General features: G+C 31.7%; 6 protein-coding genes across 11 annotated transcripts in view; 3 read left to right on the top strand and 3 right to left on the bottom strand.

The window, feature by feature from the left end:
- LOC105259299 (potassium voltage-gated channel protein Shab) overlaps positions 1-4459 on the top strand; it is a 45787-nt gene extending 41328 nt beyond the window's left edge. Inside the window, exons 8-10 of one of the 2 annotated variants that reach the window (XM_025414875.1) lie at positions 183-587; positions 1096-1522; positions 1949-4459. In XM_025414875.1, coding sequence (XP_025270660.1) covers positions 183-587; positions 1096-1358 — 668 coding nt within the window. In that variant the 3' untranslated portion in view covers positions 1359-1522; positions 1949-4459. Of the gene's footprint in view, positions 1-182; positions 588-1095; positions 1523-1948 lie in introns of those variants that run through there. The other variant, XM_011271164.3, reaches the window with a different exon arrangement.
- Positions 4460-4845: 386 nt separating this feature from the next.
- LOC105259298 (opsin, ultraviolet-sensitive) lies at positions 4846-7242 on the bottom strand. The gene is made up of 5 exons (XM_011271162.3): positions 6746-7242; positions 6281-6496; positions 5744-6125; positions 5299-5483; positions 4846-5216 (listed from the first exon to the last, which is right to left on the bottom strand). Exons 1-5 carry the CDS (start codon positions 6967-6969, stop codon positions 5114-5116), a joined length of 1110 nt encoding a protein of 369 aa, XP_011269464.1. The 5' UTR covers positions 6970-7242; the 3' UTR covers positions 4846-5113.
- A 245-nt stretch (positions 7243-7487) lies between these two features.
- On the bottom strand, positions 7488-13519 carry LOC105259296 (FAD synthase). Of its 5 annotated transcripts, none has more exons than XM_025414877.1 (7): positions 12778-12891; positions 11960-12082; positions 9480-9661; positions 9016-9262; positions 8373-8808; positions 8076-8217; positions 7488-8007 (listed from the first exon to the last, which is right to left on the bottom strand). In XM_025414877.1, exons 3-7 carry the CDS (start codon positions 9636-9638, stop codon positions 7582-7584), a joined length of 1410 nt encoding a protein of 469 aa, XP_025270662.1. In that variant the 5' UTR covers positions 9639-9661; positions 11960-12082; positions 12778-12891; the 3' UTR covers positions 7488-7581. The 5 variants fall into 5 exon arrangements, with proteins under 5 accessions (XP_025270662.1, XP_025270661.1, XP_025270663.1 ...); XM_025414876.1 differs by having other exon boundaries at positions 9480-9666; XM_025414878.1 differs by lacking the exons at positions 11960-12082; positions 12778-12891 and adding an exon at positions 13507-13519 and having other exon boundaries at positions 9480-9666.
- LOC105259297 lies at positions 9996-10723 on the bottom strand. Its single transcript, XM_020030006.2, has 2 exons — positions 10560-10723; positions 9996-10294 (listed from the first exon to the last, which is right to left on the bottom strand). Exons 1-2 carry the CDS (start codon positions 10689-10691, stop codon positions 10079-10081), a joined length of 348 nt encoding a protein of 115 aa, XP_019885565.1. The 5' UTR covers positions 10692-10723; the 3' UTR covers positions 9996-10078.
- A 1456-nt stretch (positions 13520-14975) lies between the features above and the next one.
- On the top strand, positions 14976-17006 carry LOC105259295. The gene is made up of 3 exons (XM_011271159.3): positions 14976-15450; positions 15596-15765; positions 16376-17006. The coding sequence occupies exons 1-3, from the start codon at positions 15290-15292 to the stop codon at positions 16855-16857; spliced, it is 813 nt and encodes a 270-aa protein (XP_011269461.1). The 5' UTR covers positions 14976-15289; the 3' UTR covers positions 16858-17006.
- Positions 17007-17796: 790 nt separating this feature from the next.
- On the top strand, positions 17797-19016 carry LOC105259294 (60S ribosomal protein L12). The gene is made up of 4 exons (XM_011271157.3): positions 17797-17994; positions 18103-18176; positions 18264-18656; positions 18978-19016. The coding sequence occupies exons 1-3, from the start codon at positions 17958-17960 to the stop codon at positions 18648-18650; spliced, it is 498 nt and encodes a 165-aa protein (XP_011269459.1). The 5' UTR covers positions 17797-17957; the 3' UTR covers positions 18651-18656; positions 18978-19016.
- Positions 19017-19664: the final 648 nt, after the last annotated feature.

Genomic DNA, 19664 nt, shown 5'->3' on the forward strand with positions numbered 1-19664 from the left:
TATAGTCTGAATAAGTGAATGGAAACGCAATAAATGTATGATCTTCATAATGAAATCTTAATAATGAAAAAAGTTGATAATTCTCATAATTTTATATCTTTTTCCCTGATTTGTCGACCTTTACTCTCTTTACCCTATTATTATCACGTCACAAAGCACGACGATAATGAGATTTATTTCAGGAGCGAGCGCTGAGAGTAAGTTCTCGTTATCGGCGGACTCCATAGATAGCGATGGCACACCGTTTATGGATCGTCACCGGATGTCGAAGTCGATCCTGAAAAAATCCGACAGCGGCAATAATTACTACAGCAATACCGGCGATTCGGATACCGAGAAGCTGATCACGGATAGCGTGTCCACGACGAGTATGTGTGACAACGAGACAGACGCGTGCGATTCCAATATGACGGCCAATACTCGCTCGTCGAAAAAACGCCCAGTGTCACCGTTACTCTCGCGACAGGTCCTCGAATCGATATTCCGCACGAATAATAATACCGAGAGAGAGTTCACGAGCAGTGAGGGTGACGGGAAAGCTATAGTCGCGAGGACATCGAAGATTCTATTCGACGACGTCGTGGAAGGTTCGTATACGAGCACGTTCTACAACGATGCATATGTTAAAACGATCAGGATATTAGAATTTATTTTTATTTTCTAAGAAAAGACTAAATAATTTCCTGAACATTTCAAGTTATATAAAATCATTTTGAATTATGTCCATGTCACTCCATTTTAAAATTATTTTCAACCCTTATCTTTTTCTTGAAATCATTTTCTTGTTATCATTTTTTAAATTTTTAAAAATTTTTTGTCTCACAAAAGAAATAAATCAATAAGATTTAATTATTTAATTTAAAGAAATTTTGTCAGAAGTTATAAAAAAAATTTAAATTAACAAAATATCTGACCTTTATTCAAATCGAACAAAAAACATCTGTCAAAAATTAATTTAATTGAGAAAAAGAAATAAATAGTTTTGTCACATAGAAGTAGAATAGATCAGGACGCTAGAATGTTAAATTTTCTTTTACAATTACTGAGAGTGATAAGTTCTTCATAATCAAGCGTTCTTTCTTACATATATCGTAGAGGAGAAACACGTTCGCAGCGAAGCGATAGCGGAAAAACAGAACAAAGAATCGGTCGAGCAACCGCGGAGGTCGAAGATACGTATGCAAGAAGAGTCGAAAGAAAGTCAGGCCACTACACTGATATTATGTCCCCATAAAACGAGGAAGTCGACGACGACGGAGGAGAAGAAGAAAGCCAACAAGTCGAGTGGATATGGTTGCGCAACTTACAAGAGCTCCGACGCAAATTGTCTTCCTCAGGAATACCGTTTCTCGTCGTAGCTGCTTCCCCTGCTTCTCATGCTATTAGACGCTACGTATAGTCATGTCATCATTATCATCATCATCATTATGATTGTCGTCGTCGTCATTCGACGATCGCAGTCAATGTACTTGCTCCCAAGGCCGTGTAATGGCTATAATCATCTGTGACAGGTGCCTGACAGGTGCGTTATCCTTAACGTCGATTGCCCTCAATCAGTCTTGATCAATTAACTGTATAATATGCCAATCATATTTTGCTAAAATTAACGCTCAGTGTTTTCACCCTGGATCTTTCATTATATAACGCGGATAGAAAAAAAATAGTTAATTAATCATGATGAAAGTGCAATCGATCCTTAAATATTGCGGAAAGCGTACGTAAGTGTAGAAATCGCGAAATAATTCACACTCAAGGTTGTTAATGTTTTACATGATGAATTCGTCGTGAAACGGATAGACGATTAGGCAGTAATTGAAAATTACATTACATATACATATACATATTCATAGATACTAATGAAGAGTAATCCTGACGAGTTCAAAATTTTTAACTTGCGAAATATATAGATAGCTCCTAATTCCGAACTACGTGTTTTTTTTATTCGTAGTTTTGGATAAGGGAGAGGAGGCAGCTGGATGAAGATTTCGTTCGTTTTCATCTCGGATGAGGTCATCCAATTGACGGTTCAAATCGATTTTTATCAGCTCATTTGGAACCACGTCTATAAAAGCAAAAGTATTTGGGAGCGCGCGACTGGACTGCATCTTTTATCATTACATTTTCAGCATCGTAACTGATGCATGAAATTCTTATACGCTTACAATTAGATGCACGACTCATGCCGTTAACCTGCCATTTTTAACGACGATGTATATCGCGTATGCCTAAATCAAAATCGATATCTCTCTTCTCATAAAGCTCATGCGATCGTTTTAGAATGATAGCAAGTGTCGCATAGCGTTTTGCATCCAGAGATGCAGTCGCGGTAGCGATTATGTGTCTCCTAGACGAGGAAACGGAATATAGAACAAAGTAAATCTTGTAGATTTCGCATCGTAGTCTTACCTGAACGAACAAGCGAGTTGTTTGTCTCAGTAGCTCGCTGCCGAGATAACATACGAAAGATCTCGCATCTCGAATTATATTTAGCGAGTGTAACTGTCACTTTCACGCCGAAAAATTCTCGCACTCGTGATCGATCGTTTTATCCGTCGAGATGCATCTCGCGCCGGTTCTTTTGCAACAATCTAAATCGTGCGATGAGCGCAACACTCTAGTCTAATTTTAGATGTTTATCGATGGAGTACATATCTGCAACAAGACACTTATAGTAGTTTATTGTTATTATAGTAGTCGTAGAGGTAATAAGAGGGGCGACGAACAAACGTATATTATTAATGCCCTCGTGGCTCGTTGTTATTGCGCCAATATTCTGTAAAAATCGTGCGCCTCGAATATTTTCTACTTACATTCGTAAAAATCGCTTCCGCTGCATACACAATCCATATTCTGAATGATTGGTTCAAGTTGTCAAGCATCTGCCTCTTCTTGTAGTTTTTAACGATTAAGGCGAGAGCGAATGGACTGTGAAGAGTGTGAGACACCATCGTGCGAAAAACAGATGAATGAGAAAAAATGTTGAGGGAAATAATTTCCAAATCTCTTAAAGCAATCATAAGTGGTACATACATACATACATAACGACGTTCCATTCCTCGATACGCTTATCCGTCATGCTTATATTCTTGTATAAATTTGCGTGTGATATTTTTTTTCTGTGATGAGTTACGTTCCCTTATGTGTAACGTTATAGAAAGAAACTATTTAAGTAATAGAAAAACCATATCTTTTTAGATGTTAATTAAAAGAAAACAATTTATATTGAATATGTATGCTTTTTCGTGTTCATTATTAAGATAATTTTATCGAATCGTTTTTTAGTAAAATAATATAATTGAATAATTTACTAATAGCACGTAATAGCATACAATTTCTGTTTCCTGCGCAAATATTTTTCAAAAACGAATAGAATACGGAATGGAACACAATATAGGCTATATACATAATCTTAATGATGATGTTCAATTTAGAGCTTTGAATTTCCGTAAGACTAGCTTTTTAATAAGCTACAAAAGCTAGTGATAAATGAAATGAATTATATCTAACTTTTTAATATCTCGTATATTATAAAATGATCTAAACTATATCAATTTCAAAATCTATATCCTAAGACATTCGTGAATATATTTCTCGAGAAAGAAGAAAACTTGTTCTCAGAAAAATCGAGGTGTTTTATCGAAGAGAGAAATAACAAGAACACCGAAGCCTTTGAAGAGAATATGATAAATCTCTCTCTGATCAGTCTCTGATTAAAGCACACGATTGTGCCAAGCAAGTGAGATTCGCGAGACAAAACGCTCTTACCCTTTCACGAGCATTCCGTACATCGTTTATGTACCTGTTATTCAGAGTCGGATACCTTACGCCGCTTATAGAGAATTTCTAAATAAACGAAATCGATGTCTTCTGCGAGCTAACGTAGTCGAATTTAAGAAGTTCCTAGAGACTGCGTAAAAGAGAAAATGAGAGAGGATGGTTTATTATTTATTATTGTAATTGCATTAGCGGCTAAAAAACAGCACCGTTTAGAGCAGTGAAAATAGTACAAAGGATGCCATCTCGTAAAACGTGCGCGTTACGAGAAAATCGACTCGACGATTCTTTATGTAATCGCATGAAAATGCTATTGTCTTCGTGTTTAAATTAAGTTTATGACAGTTACGAGTTGTCGACGCTTACTCAAGGAATTTTAACTGACGTTTATTTCGGACGAACAGGTGTGATTCTGGCCACTTTGAAAAACCCCCACCGAATTTTTCTTCGAGATTTATAAAGTCTATTTATTTTTTACTTCGACTTCTCTCTTCCATTTTTCACGCTAGCTGTAACACAGCTGCAATGAATTATCACAATAATGTCGATATATGTTAAGTGCTAGCTATCCGATCGATCGCGTAAATTTTATTTTTTCGATCTTGTAAGGCCTATTAGTTTTAAGGCTGATAAAAAGTATATAAAAATGAATAAAGTTATAACTTGCTAGTTTTTGTTCCTTATACGATTGTGTATTTTTCCATCGCTCAAGTTTCCTTTCAGCAATGACTATTTGTAACGAATAATAAATATTGAACGCATCAGATATACATGATCCAAAAAACTTCTGTAACTCTCTTTCAGAATGAAATTAGCATAGAATTTTATAGAATTGACGAGATTGTTAGAAACGAGTATCCTTTGCCTTACATTTATTTAAAAATTAATAGATAGCTGCTCTAAATAGATAGAATAAAGTTTTAGAACATTTAAAATTTCATCAAATGGTAAGACGATGAAGATTATGGCAAGTCTAATTAAAGAAAGATTAATCTATGTGAAAACGATATAACATTTATCATGTTCAACTAAATGATATATCGAGAATGAAATGTGTCGTATTAAGTAAGACATATATTAGAAGTATTTATTGCATTGTTTGATTACACATGATTAATACTATGTTTTCTATACATTTCATACTATGTTTTGTTGTTATAGGGATAAATGTCACATCATTTTAACAGATATATTCATCACCCGTATATAATGTGAAATAGTTGCAATAGCCATTATAAATATTGCGCTTACCAAATTTATATCATCTGTCGATGCCAAAACTTATATTTTTTTGTCATCAATGCTATAGCAACAATGTCATAATTTTCTTGACTAAGATTTAGGATGCGGGTGTATTCACCATTTCAGTCGTAGTGCTCTGGGTATCCGCAACTGGCTTTTCTTGAAGTTCTAACCACGGTAATCGTTTTTGCAGTTCCAGCCTGTGAAATAATATAACGTTTAGAGAAAATTGTTATTAAAGCTCCTGATCTACATCAGTATAATTATGTTAAATTTACTTGCCTGTATCTAGGATGGCTTATGGCGTACACGTACGGATCCAAACAAGCCACAAATTTACATGCGCATGCCGGTATCATCGTAATACCTGGAGTTAATAATGCTCTATTCCCGAAAGCACCAATCATCGCGAGAGCACCGTATGGAGTCCACGAGAGGACGAAAAGAAAGCAGATTGTAATCGCAGCCTAGAAAAGAAGATACAAAATATGCCACGCAATATTTCTTAATACATGCGTTTTAATTATAAAAGTGTGACTTATTAATTAAAAAAAGAGAGATAAATATTTAATTTTTAATAGATATGAGATAAATAGATAAATAAATAATTAGAAATTAATAAATAGGTAAAGAAATAAATAAGAGGTAAATATTTAATTTTAATTTTAAATTTTTTCAAAGATATAATTTGTATGAAAAAATTATTTTTATAAAAATTATATGATACCTTGGCTATACGTATTTCCGCGCTTTGAGCATTCGTATTTACGTTGCTTCTCAGACTTTCAACGTTCATTTTCTTCGCTTGTTCACGCAGAGCTTTCTCGTGACTGACAACGTGGCCGACGATTTGACTATAATAATATATGATGAGCAACATTGGTACACAATAGGAAAAGGTAAATATTGTGGCCACGAAGTATCGTATCTCTTGCGAATCTGTCAAATAATCGAAAGAGCAGCTCGTCAAAAAGCCTTCAGGTACAAAACGACCCCAAACTTGCATCAGTGGCATCAAGGCCCAAGGAATCGTGTACGTCCAAATAAGCATGATAAGGAGCAACACTTGGCCGCGTGACAATTTCCCGTCGAGTGGTCGAGCTATAGTACTAATTTTATTTATATTTATGTAAATATAAATTATACATATGTATATGTGAATACATGTTTATTAGATTCAATACAGATATACATAATATAGCATTAATTTTAACGTATATATATTAATATTAAATTTTATTTATTTGGAAAAACTTTGTGATACCTATATCTATCATATGCAATAGCGGCATTCGTCATGCCAGCTCCAATTCCACTGAGCGATCCCATACAAGCAAATATCTGACATCCCAAATGACCCGTAGCAAATCCGGTGTGGAAGGAATTATATATAAATATCGGTGCTTTCAGCATCATCATGAAATCACAAAATGCCAGGTTCACCACGAACAAATTGGAGGGAGTTCTCAGCGATTTAGCTCTACATGTAGAAAAGAAATAAAAGAGACTCCATTTTTATACAATAATATCATGAGTTCTGATATTTTTAATAATAATGTGTTAAGAATTAGAAAGGTTTCTTTTTGCAGAAAAAAATATTAAAATTTATTGATTTTTTAATATATCTTTCGTACGCTTGTGAAATTGGCATAGTTTATTTAAATAGTTGAGTGAAATTCCTTGCCAAAATATTTAATCATAATGTATGTTGTGTGTATGTAAAACTTACGAGCAGAATATCCATATAACTAGTCCATTTCCGAATAGTGCCACGAAAGTGAAAAGAATATACACAATAGCTAGCAGATAATGAAGGGAGGGATTGGGCTCGGGATAGACCAGCCAATGTTCCGGTATATGGACCAATTCTTCAGCAGGAACGTTCCATCCCAGTAACCGTGGTGGTCCTGCTGGCAGAATTCTCGCCTCCCAATGAAAACTTCCGTTATACATTTTGCGATCTATCAATCTCTCACTTTATTTTATTTCGTATCGTTGGACTTTTTATACGTTCTGCGGTGATTCAAATCCGCGAAACCTCCAATCCATCGAGCTTAAATGGCTTCGAACGGAGGATTAATCGAAGATTATCCCCAAACTGAGATGATCAGCATGCTTTTATATTACGTTAGTTAACTATCGAACTGTCTATAGTAGGATTTTCTTATGGCTTTAACCGTACGATAAGACAATTCTTATTATTGATTTCTCCAGGAAAAAAAATATTCAAAAATCTTTATCAGCAATAATTTATTTTTAAAAATTATGTAGAAGCATTTTGGATATCATCACTGAATATCTATGAATATGATCTAAATATTATTAAAAAGTTTCTCATACAATTATCTGTAAGATAAAAGATGTTACCCCTACACCACAGTTAATACGATTGTAGGAACAAAAATTAATTTGTAAAAGTATTTAATATTAATAATAAATACTGATAATTAATAATTAATATATTAATAATAATAATAATTAATAGTAGTCAATTGAACACGTATATACGCGTATAAAATTTCTTATCTTCTTAATTTTTAAAAATTGCACTAAATTCATGTTTTATTATACTCTGCCTTCTCTTTCGGCTGATTTATCGAGTAAAGTATATGCTGGTAAATAAGATAAGGGATTATTAGGATCTTTCAATAACGGATTTCGCACCGTGGTACTTTTGCTGCCGATACTAGTGTATCCTTGATCATAGAGCGAACAATAAGGAATGTTATGCTTCAATAAGAATGTCCATATTTGACTGTACGACCAGTGTAAGATTGGATTAACGCGCATCAATTGTGGCCAATCCGAGTCAGTGGGCGCAAACGGTTGTAGATTTTCAGAACCTGGGTCACCCTTTCTCATTCCCATGAGACTTGCTTTCAAATTGCATCTTTCCTTCAATAACGCGGACAACGCGGATTGTATTGGCCGTTGCTTTCGTATTATTTCTAAACCATAATATTGAGAAGCTGATTCTACGAACGTTTCCACCTATATAATTTCAAAATGATATATAAAAATATTCTGATATATTACATTATTTAATTTAGTGTTCTTACCTCTGGGAAGGAATCGGCAGTTACATATAAACATAATAGAGGCGAGATATTACGCAATTTTGCAATGGTAGCAGCTAAGTGCAAGACTACTGTACAGTCTTTACCGCCATTAAAACTAATGAATACTTCATCTGAATTATATCTGTAAAACATATACATATGTACAGATTCTAATAAATGGGATATTCAGTATATATATATATATATATATATAAATCAGAATATGTATTCATATGTACGTTATACATACATTCATTGGAAGCATTGATATGATTTTTAATTATTTATCATGCATACCTATCATAGCATTCATTTAATATGTCTAGTGAATATTTAACATGTGCTTCATTTTTACTATCTTCTAGAATAGCGTTCATTTGGAAACGACCAAATCCATGTTTTAGATTCATAATTTTTTGTATTGGCAGATAATAGAAAAGTTCATTTCTTGCTTCTGCAATTGCTTCTTCCGATCCCTCCAAAGTAATCCTCGTAAAAATTTGCGGTTCTGTTTGTGGATAACTGCCAATTTTTACTTTATCATCCCAACGTTTTGACTGTTTATCCAAAATATTTACTATTGATAATTCATCCAATTCAATATCTATATGTATATAATATAGTGGCGAACATCTTTTCAATCGAGGTATTATTACATCTGCAGCAGCTTCAAAGTATTTTGGTGAACCAGGCAGTACGTAAACATTTTTCACACTTATCACTGGGAAAACTTCTAAAAATTTTGATACAACATATATATTGTGTATTAATATTGTATAATATTTTGATTATAAACTGTTAAATAATTTCTTTCAGACATTCTTCTGTATAAATTTTAGTTTTATTCATATAAAAATTTAAATAAAAATATATTTTATAGAGTATGTATAAACACAATGTATAAACATGATGAAAATAAATTTTAAATAAAAATATACACCTGTAGAATTAATGTTGATAATTTCACAAGAATTAGGAACAATGGCAAGTCGTCTTACTTCATGCTGGCCAGGAATTAATTGACTGTATATGTCAAACAATTCCTGATGAAATTCGAGTTTTAATTCAAAAGCCTTTGCTATAGCTTCATAAGTTACATCATCATGAGTAGGTCCAACACCACCAGATGTAAATACAACAGAATATTGTTTTGAAGCACTCTTTATTTCTTTGGCAATGTCATCTATCTATAATCATTGAATATTAATAATCATTATATGATTTAATAATCATATGTGATTTAAAGTATTATATTTGTCAAATTATATAGCTAAACAAAAAAAATATTTTATAATTTCTTAATATTAATAAAGAATAAAAATAAATATTCTTATATGTAGTATTCATTGTATTTATTAATAATCTTTATATGTTTACAAATAATGATAATAAGGTGATACGTACAATATCAGGAACTATTGTGACTTTCTGTAATCTTACTCCAGCAGCAGTTAAATTTTTTGCTAGATATGATGTATTAGTATCAACTATTTGTCCGCGTAAAATTTCATCTCCCACAGTTATCAAACACGCTGTACATGAACGACATATCTGTTGCGACATATCCTTCTAAATCCTTCTGAATTCTTCACTGAGACGGAAAAAAAATAGTCAGAAATAATTTATGTCTTTCTTTGTATTGTTAACAATAAATAAAATGTAATTTAGACACAGTTTCTCATTACTATGCATGATATATAATTATGATTTATGATTTTTGTTTTATCTATTTCTTATCTAGTACATTATATAATTCTGACAAGACATTCGCAAAATAAATCACTAAATGTTGTCTAACAGTAAAATAAAAGTAGGTAAGAAAATCGAATGACAAGTGATATAATATTTTATTTATTGTTATAAAAAAGTATAAATAGTATAATATTAATAAAATATTACATCATCTTATGTTGTATAACATTTTTTAATGTAAATGAAAACAGAGGATTGGATTATACATTTATCTATCTATTATATAATTATTTATCTATTTTTTTCATTGTTCATTCAAGTTGCATATGCTCCACTTTTGAAGTTATTGTATTCATTTCTGCTGATGCAACCATAGTTATTAGAAAGTTTGTATCTTTTTTAATTGTTTTCTTTTCAGTATCAAGTTTTGCTTGAGAATGATTCTTCAATATTTCTTCAAATAGTTGATGCACATTGATCCAGGCTAGTTTATCTTTGCTTAATGTCTCATTCTTTTTTGAATCAATCTGATTTCAAAACAAAAAAGTAATTGTTGTTTGTAAAGCATTTTCAAGTAATATGTTATTATATTCTATGTATTCAAGTTTTGCATATATTTGTTCAAAACTTTTATAGAATTTAATCAAATAGTAAATAATATTAATTTTTATTGCATTATTGTACTTTATATAAATTGAATTGATAATTTATGATTTGATTTTAAATATTTCCAAAAAATAATATAAATTTTCATTTTATTTTAATTTGTGATCATCTGTCACACACACTTACTTTCTTTGGATTAAAAGTCTTCTGTGCTTTAATTTTTAATTTCCAACTGCGAATTGATGCTAATTCAAAAACTTTTTTGTTTTCATTCCTAGTTGGCTTGAGTGTTCTTCTTCCCATTGTTTTCTGTAACATCAGTGTTACATTGTTAATTAAATAAATTGTTACATATTATTCATCTCTATTTTAAGTTTCTTCATTGCCGGCTCCTTGTCTTTAAGCATACTTTCTTTCAATAAAAATGACACTCGAACCATTTCTTTATTTGGTGCAACATCCCTAATATCCTGTATATTAACAATAGCATCAGTAGACAGGATATAGCCAAGCTTTTGCTCAACCAATAACCTTCCAAGCTTGCAAACATTGTCTGTTTTATTTGCTTTTACGAAACAATATACATGGAATATAAGTGGTTTAAGACAAACTTTCTTAAACTCTTCATGTGTAAACCAATCAGGTAATATGTCCAAGAATTCAATAGCTGATGCAGGTAAGTTCATTATTATATGTTCAGAACCAGGTAAATTCTGAGCACGTCTGGATAAAATATCATCTTTAACGATATTTCTTAAAAAATCTCTGCCATCCATATTAAAAGCTTTAAAATTATTTTTTAATTTGTTAGCAGCGGCATTTTTTTGAAGCCACTTGTAAGATTCGGGATTCAAGTCATTAGCAAATACTTGTATCTTTTTACGTGCGGCAGGAATAGCAAAAGGTCCTACTCCTGCAAATACATCATATAGGACATCATCTTGCATCATAAATGTTGTCATTCGTGTATGTTCAGTAGACAAACGTGAATTCCAATAAACTGTTGCAAAGTCAAATTCATATGTACAGCCATGTTCTTTTGTGATTGTTATTGTGTTTTTTTCACCAGCCAGGATCTCCATAGCAAAATATCGAAACTTTGTGTCAATTGTATTCATTTTATTTACTACTGTCCGCACATTTGGAGTCTTGTCAAGAAATATTTGACCAATAATAGTTTTATATGGCAAATGTACATCACGTAAATTCAACTGGGCAATATGTCCCACTAAAGTATATGCTGTAGGAACTTGAATATCTTCTGGTAGAATTGATTTTAATATCTCATCACGACGCCAATTATCATATTTCATCGTAATGCTCATAAAATCAAAATGTTCATATTGATCCATTAACAATTTTCTATCATTCTCAGTAATATCTTCAAATTTTGTAACAATGTTTGGATTTAGATAAATAATAATTCCTTCGTTTGTTTTTTGAATTGGTTTAAAATTACATATCTTTAACAAATATTTCTTCAAGACTTGCATAATTGTCGAAACAACAGAGCTACATAATTTTAATGTTGGTACATTCACAACAGTTGTAAATGCATCACGATCCAAGCATGTCATACCACGTACCGATACTGGAGGAACCAGCAAGGAAGTCATAGTAGTTCCATAAAAGCGATACTGATATGTTAAGCAACTAGAATGCCGTACTGCACTGATGAATCTGCCAACTGCCATATACAGGATCATGCACTGCACAACAGAAACAATTGACAATAATAATTGTTTCATTATATAACTTTAAATATTTAATAAAAAATAAGGAATAGTAACAATATTATTTTCTACAAATTCTTATAAAAAAAAATTAAAAATATAAACTACATAATGCTGTAATTTCATTCATGAATTAATTTATATCATAACTGCAGACTTTATGTTACATGAGTTATTGGTAAATAATTAGATAAGTAAAAAATAAATGTATATATTTTAGATAAAAATAAATGTATATATTTTAGATAAAAAATAAATGTATATATTTTAGATATTATAATTTAAAATATTCACATTTTAATAATTAAGTACACAATATATATTAATATTTTTTAATTACTCAGATAATTTTTCTAAAGTGTTTCATGATCCTATATATTGACAAAAAAATCTCTCTTTAGGTGCACTTTTTACAATTTTGTCTTTTCCTGGCTTTAAATTCTAAAATTTTCACTTTCAACGCAAAATGTAAAAAGATACACCTAAAAAAGAAATTTAAGCTTGGCTGCGATATCATTATGCGTCCTAGCATCCTTTAATTGTGTTACATGTTTAACAAACATTGCGTAGAAGAAATCGCAACAAGATAAAAGGGATAAATAGCTCTTACAATATTAAATTCAAATGTCATTATTGACAAAAAAAATAAGATAAAAAAATATAATCTTTACCTGATCGTTTATAGAAAATCCAATATCTAATATAATTACTACATATAAATATTCAATAGTAACAATATGAATTAAATATTATTCGGACAATTTAACACGTGATGAAATAGTAACCTTCTTTTCTGTGGACAAAAGTCTATTCATTTCATTTGCACTTTCTACACTTAAGGTGCAATTTCATTGACGCTAGAAACCAGCGGCAAATTAAAATCACTAGACTTTCTGTAGATATGGCGTCAATAAAATAAAGTTCAAACAGTTTCAACTTTTTCAGTGTGTAAAGCTTAAAGCACATAAAATTGCATAGGCACATAACCATAAGCATAAGGAATTTGATTGGTCCACAAATATATGCATAAGAAAATAAACCAATCAATTTTCCTGCTTATGGTTGTGCTTCTGCCTTTGAAGGCTTCTGCAATTTTATGTGCTTCCACCTTAAAGCGGCCTTTTCATTGACGCTACTTTTTAGCGTCAATGAAATTGCACCTTAACAGTTGGCAGCCCTACGAGATAGGCTGTGCAGCACTGCGCGTATATAAAATAAATTTGAAATCGCTTCTAGCCTAACCATCTTCACGCGATCGACTTTATTTGAATTGCACGGCATCGCATCGAATTATGATGCGGCGCCGATTTGTTCGAACGTAATTCGGGACATCGCGATGCTGTATAAGCGTCGAATGAGCACGAATTGTCACGCAAATATGATAAATCACATCTACTCACCGTTCACCGGCTGTTCCACAGGCCGCTCCACTCGCTCGCCTCGGAACGTCCCATTCCGATCTTGATGCACACGATATCATCAACGCGAACGCGCGACACTTTATTCGGCACTCCCGATATTCGCTCGCATCCGATAATCATCATTAAGGGCGCAAATAACGCGACGCGACTTCGCTCCATCTTCGCGATCGCGCTATCACTGAACTGTGAAAAATAGCTGTCGCGCACTTTCACCGACATATTATGAAAGTCGCGCGATCATCCTTGGACACTTTCGACGCTCTTTCACTCGCGATATTCGTTTAAAAACGGTTAAAAGACGCAAAAAATGCGGACGTACGACGATCCGTGTAACTGCGTATGACTCCGATTCACGTATGACGCGTATGACGTAGCAATCACGCGCTAACATGGCGGCCGAACCAGTGCGCAGAAACGAATGCGCATTGGTTCGGCCGCCATGTTAGCGCGTGACTTCTACGTCATACGCGTCATAGCTACGTGATACGCGTCATACGTGAATCGGAGTCATACGCAGTTACACGGATCGTCGTACGTCCGCATTTTTCGTGTCTTTTAACCGTTTTTAAACGAATATCGCGAGTGAAAGAGCGTCGAAAGTGTCCAAGGATGATCGCGCGACTTTCATAATATGTCGGTGAAAGTGCGCGACAGCTATTTTTCACAGTTCAGTGATAGCGCGATCGCGAAGATGGAGCGAAGTCGCGTCGCGTTATTTGCGCCCTTGATGATGATTATCGGATGCGAGCGAATATCGGGAGTGCCGAATAAAGTGTCGCACGTTCGCGTTGATAATATCGTGTGCATCAAGATCGGAATGGGACGTCCCGAGGCGAACGAGTGGAGCGGCCTGTGGAATAGCCGGTGAACGGTGAGTAGATGTGATTTATCATATTTGCGTGACAATTCGTGCTCATTCGACGCTTATACAGCATCGCGATATCCCGAATTACGTTCGAACAAATCGGCGCCGCATCATAATTCGATGCGGTGCCGTGCAATTCAAATAAAGTCGATCGCGTGAAGATGGTTAGGCTAGAAGCGATTTCAAATTTATTTTATATACGCGCAGTGCTGCACAGCCTATCTCGTAGGGCTGCCAATTGTTAAGGTGCAATTTCATTGACGCTAAAAAGTAGCGTCAATGAAAAGGCCGCTTTACACACTGAAAAAGTTGAAACTGTTTGAACTTTATTTTATTGACGTTATATCTAGAGAAAGTCTAGTGATTTTAATTTGCCGCTGGTTTCTAGCGTCAATGAAATTGCACCTTTAGGTTCTTTTTGGCACTAAAGGTGCGGCCTCATTGACGCTAAAAAGTAGCGTCAACCATTGGTTGAACAAAGAGGTAAGTATAGTTGCTTCATTGTTCAACCAATGGTTGACGCTACTTTTTAGCGTCAATGAGGCCGCACCTTAATGGCGTTTTCGAATAGTTTACTAGACAATTATGAATATACGGTATATTCTTTAATATATGCTTTAGAAGAATGGCTGTGATTGGCCGCATTCAACGAACTCAGCAATTGGACAACATTTTCCGATGTAATTCGACGCTGATTGGTCGGATCTGAAAATAGAAATCAATCATGTTTGGCTATAAAATAAAAAAACTATTATTGAATTAGTGATTTTTTTTTGGTAAAATGGCAACTTTGTATTTGAAGTTTTGCATTTTCACCGCAAGAGATTTTCAATTCGATCATCTGTCATCTGATGATCTGTCAATTGATCATCTGTCATCCTCTCATTCCTGTTAAAAATGTCTACCCAAGTGTGTTTAGATATGGAAATACGAAAGTTAAGACCCGGCGAGTTGTATATTTTGAGTAATATATTAAGTATTTCTGATTCATGGAAGAAATTAATGGCTATTGTGCCTAAACAAGAAAATATAAAAAAATTCAATAATGATCATATCAGGCAAGCAAGAAAATATTTTTTTACATTAATTTTCATCGTAAAGTATATCGTTAAAAAGATATACGTACATTGTTAAAAATTTTTTGTCAAAAGAAACGAATATTAAATTCTTTTGTAATATAACTCATAATTTTTGATTATGTAGCATAATTGAGCAAACAGCATATGGAGATAAGCGCAATGCAGCTGAAGTTTTTTTAGATGAATGGAGTACTATGGGAAGGAAAAGGCCAACATTAAGATTATTACTGGAACTTCTTACAAAAGCAGAGTTATTTAGAGCAGCTGATTATGTGGCATGTGATATATTAAAACGTAAGGTTTACATATTCATAATAATATAATATTTTTAAATATTATTTTGTTGAAAAAGAAAAAATAGTTAAATTGATAAATATGTAGAACATTAATTGATTTCAATATAGTTGTGTGTATTAGTGTATAAAACATCAAAAAATGATGGAAAACTATTAGTCGACTTTCTAAACTTCAAGAGCATATGTATATTGCATATAAGAGCTATTATACATATGATTCTCTTGAAATTTAGAAAGTTTATTATGATTAAATTTATATTGACCAAATAAATGTGTCTGAAGATATTGTTATGAATATTTTCACAGCTCAATGATTTCTTTTATTATGCAATTAAAACATTATTTATTATATTATTGATTGTTTTATAGTTTTACGCACATTAATATAACAGATTTTTTAATTTTGAAAAGTATTTCTTTATGTAAGTTTTAACTTTTTGTATTGTGAAGTAATAATTTTAATTATTATTGTTTTATATATATATATATATATATATATATATATATATATATATATTACTAAATTACATAATATTATTAAAATCTGATAAATAGTTATTTTTATATTTGTTTTAAACTTTTGTTTTTATTGTTTTTTAATTATACAGAGGAAAGACCAAAAAGGCCAGATTACGGTCCAGCTGCTACAATCGATATAAGTGATGCAGCTATAAATAAATTGTTAGAAAAGCATCAAATGCTTTCACAGGGTACATCTGCTGATTCTATAATAATAGAATCAACATCAGAGCTGATTTCAGAAATTAATGAAAAATATTCTGGTGCTGACACAAATAAAGTTGCCAATGAAAATATGATGAATAATGTGAATGCTGATAATTCTATAAATTATCAAAAATCTGCAGGAGATGCTTTACTTGCAAATGTTGAATCAAATTTAATAAAATTTAGTATCACAGATATTTGTAAGGAAACGAATAAACATTCAGAGCACATTTCTGCATTTAAATCTAATCCTGCAGAGGTTAAAAAAGAGAATTCAGAAAAACTATTAGATGTAACAGCGCAATACTATGAATATGAAGAAGTATCATCTCAAGAATTACCAGTATGTCTTAATCAATCCTAAACAGTCTGATACTTAAATGCTGAATGAACAAATTGGTTCTCGTCCAATATTTCATATGTTTAAAGCAGTGATGTTTAATATTGGCCTAGCTTATAATTTTACTGAAAAAATATATGTGCAATGTAGATTATATGTATAATTTATCTTAATTGGTGGATATAAAAAATAGATATATAAAAATTATATAAATAAATATAAAAATTATAATGAGGAGATATATGAATATAAATGTTATTATCATAAGCAAATGAGCTTGTAAGTATCTTAAAAAATTGTAAATTAAAAAAAACAATGTTTTACATGTAATATTTTTAAAATATATAGTTTTATATATTTTTAATTGTATAATTGAAAAGTTTATTTCTTGCCGTCCTCTTCATGATTACCGTATGATTAGCATGCATAAATATACATTATAATATACATATACTTCATTGATGTACCATTAGATTTATATTTTAAGACATTCTGGATTAAATTTAATTTTATGGCTGTTCTGAAACTTTGCAATTGATCTATTGTTCTTGTAATATTCGATGCTGATTTGCCGGATCTGAAAATAGAATTCAATCATTCGGTTATATATATGTATTGATATATGTATATATCGAACAAATCCTGCATTTTATTTTTTAAATGATTATTTTATGTCGAAAAACATTTTATTATATGCAAATTATATAATATTATTATATAAAAATTTAAATTAAATTTGAAATTTCAAAGATTAGCGAGCTTACGTTTCTGCACAGAAATTTGTTCATTTGCTACTCTATTTTCATTGGTCGTAGAGTAACCAGCAACGATTGATCAATCAGAAAGTCGTATTTTGAATTGGCGACGTGTCAATCAGGTGCCATCCGATTGGTTTCTACTTTCAGATCCGACCAATCAGAGTCGGATTACATCGGAAATCTAGTAATGTTGCCCAACTGTTGAGTCTGCTGAATGCGACCATTTCTTCTCTTCTGTTACTTCATGCCTATTTATTCTTTCTCGTGTGCAACTTGTCGCGTGGAGACGTGCGTTGGTTTTGCAGTTTATAGTAATCGGATTTCATCCTTGATTTTTCATAGAAATCCTCAACAAAAACTGTAACCATGCCTCCTAAATTTGACCCGAATGAAATCAAGAAAGGTATTTTCTTCAAAATATTTTCTCGCGAATACACATGGTTAAAATTTTTATAACCTTTATAACCGATATAAAAATGCTAACTGTTAACTGATTTTGTCTTTCGTACAGTATATTTGCGATGTGTTGGTGGTGAAGTAGGAGCCACTTCGTCCCTTGCTCCAAAAATTGGTCCTCTTGGTTTGGTAAGTTTTTGGAAAAAATTTAATTTGTATAGGGTTCACTTATCCCGTAATTTATTTTATAACTAAATAACTAATTTCACATTTTAGTCTCCTAAAAAAGTTGGTGATGATATTGCCAAAGCTACCAGTGATTGGAAAGGTCTAAAAATCACAGTTCAGTTGACCATTCAAAATAGACAAGCTACAATTTCGGTTGTACCATCTGCAGCTTCTCTAATAATTAAAGCACTCAAAGAACCACCCAGAGATCGCAAGAGACAGAAGAATATTAAGCATAGTGGCAATTTGACATTTGATGACATAGTTTCCATTGCCCGTGCTATGAGATCAAGATCGATGTCACGAACACTTAGTGGCACTGTCAAAGAGATCTTGGGCACGTGTCAGTCGGTTGGATGCACTGTGGAAAGCAGGCCACCTCATGATCTCATAGATGACATCAATGCTGGAGAACTGGAAGTTCCTGAGGAATAATTTTTGGTAGGTATAGAGTCCTTAATTCACTTTTTTTATTTGTCATGTAGAGTATCACTTAAACATCTTTGTTGTAGTTGATCAGAAATTATATGATGTAACATATGCTATAGAATTTTAGTTTTTTAACTTGTAATAAAATCATAATGAAAAAAGTTAATTTTGGGCTCTTGGTAGGGGTTGGCATCCCATCCAACTTTCTAGCATTAATCTTATATGCTAGGAAGCATTTTAGCCACTGAGGAGACAACCTCAATAAAAATCATATAATAATCACATTAATAATAGAAATGTGTTTTTTTATTGTTAAATGTCTTTTTTTTGCAGACTTTTGTAAGGCGCGGAAATAAAATACTATAAAAAAAATGTTAAAATGTGTCATTCTCTTTAATTGATATTAATTATATATATATATATATATATATATATATATATATATATATATATATATATATATTATATATCTATATATATATATTAAATATACTATATTCATTTATTTTATAAACAGTACTTAACATACATTATATATACCTTACATATACATAATTATTAAATTAAGAATGTGTAATGACTTGTTCCTCCAAGAGTAAAACTTACAGATATATTTCTAAATTTATAGCAAACAAGATATTAAGAAAAAGTATAACTTATTTTTATTATTATTTCTGTTTTTCAAGATAAACTTTATAATAATAAAAGCAATACAGATAAATTTTTTATATTTGATTAAGACGTTTTTCATAAAATTTATATAGATAAATATATCTTATATAGATCTCTTTTATATAGATAATAATATCTTTTTAATTCTATATTTTTCTATTTATTACTAAATATGAAAATATACAGAAAATAATATATACAAATTTTACAACTCTGATAGTCATATTTCAGTATCAAGTGTAATTGATGGTTAATTATTTATTGAACAGAAATATAATGTATTGTAAAGAAATGAGATTACTTATTATTTATAATTATTTCTGGTCTTATATTTTGTTATATTCATTT

Source organism: Camponotus floridanus, unplaced genomic scaffold (genome assembly GCF_003227725.1).
Source record: "Camponotus floridanus strain SB8 unplaced genomic scaffold, Cflo_v7.5 scaffold9, whole genome shotgun sequence".
NCBI lineage: Eukaryota > Metazoa > Arthropoda > Insecta > Hymenoptera > Formicidae > Camponotus > Camponotus floridanus.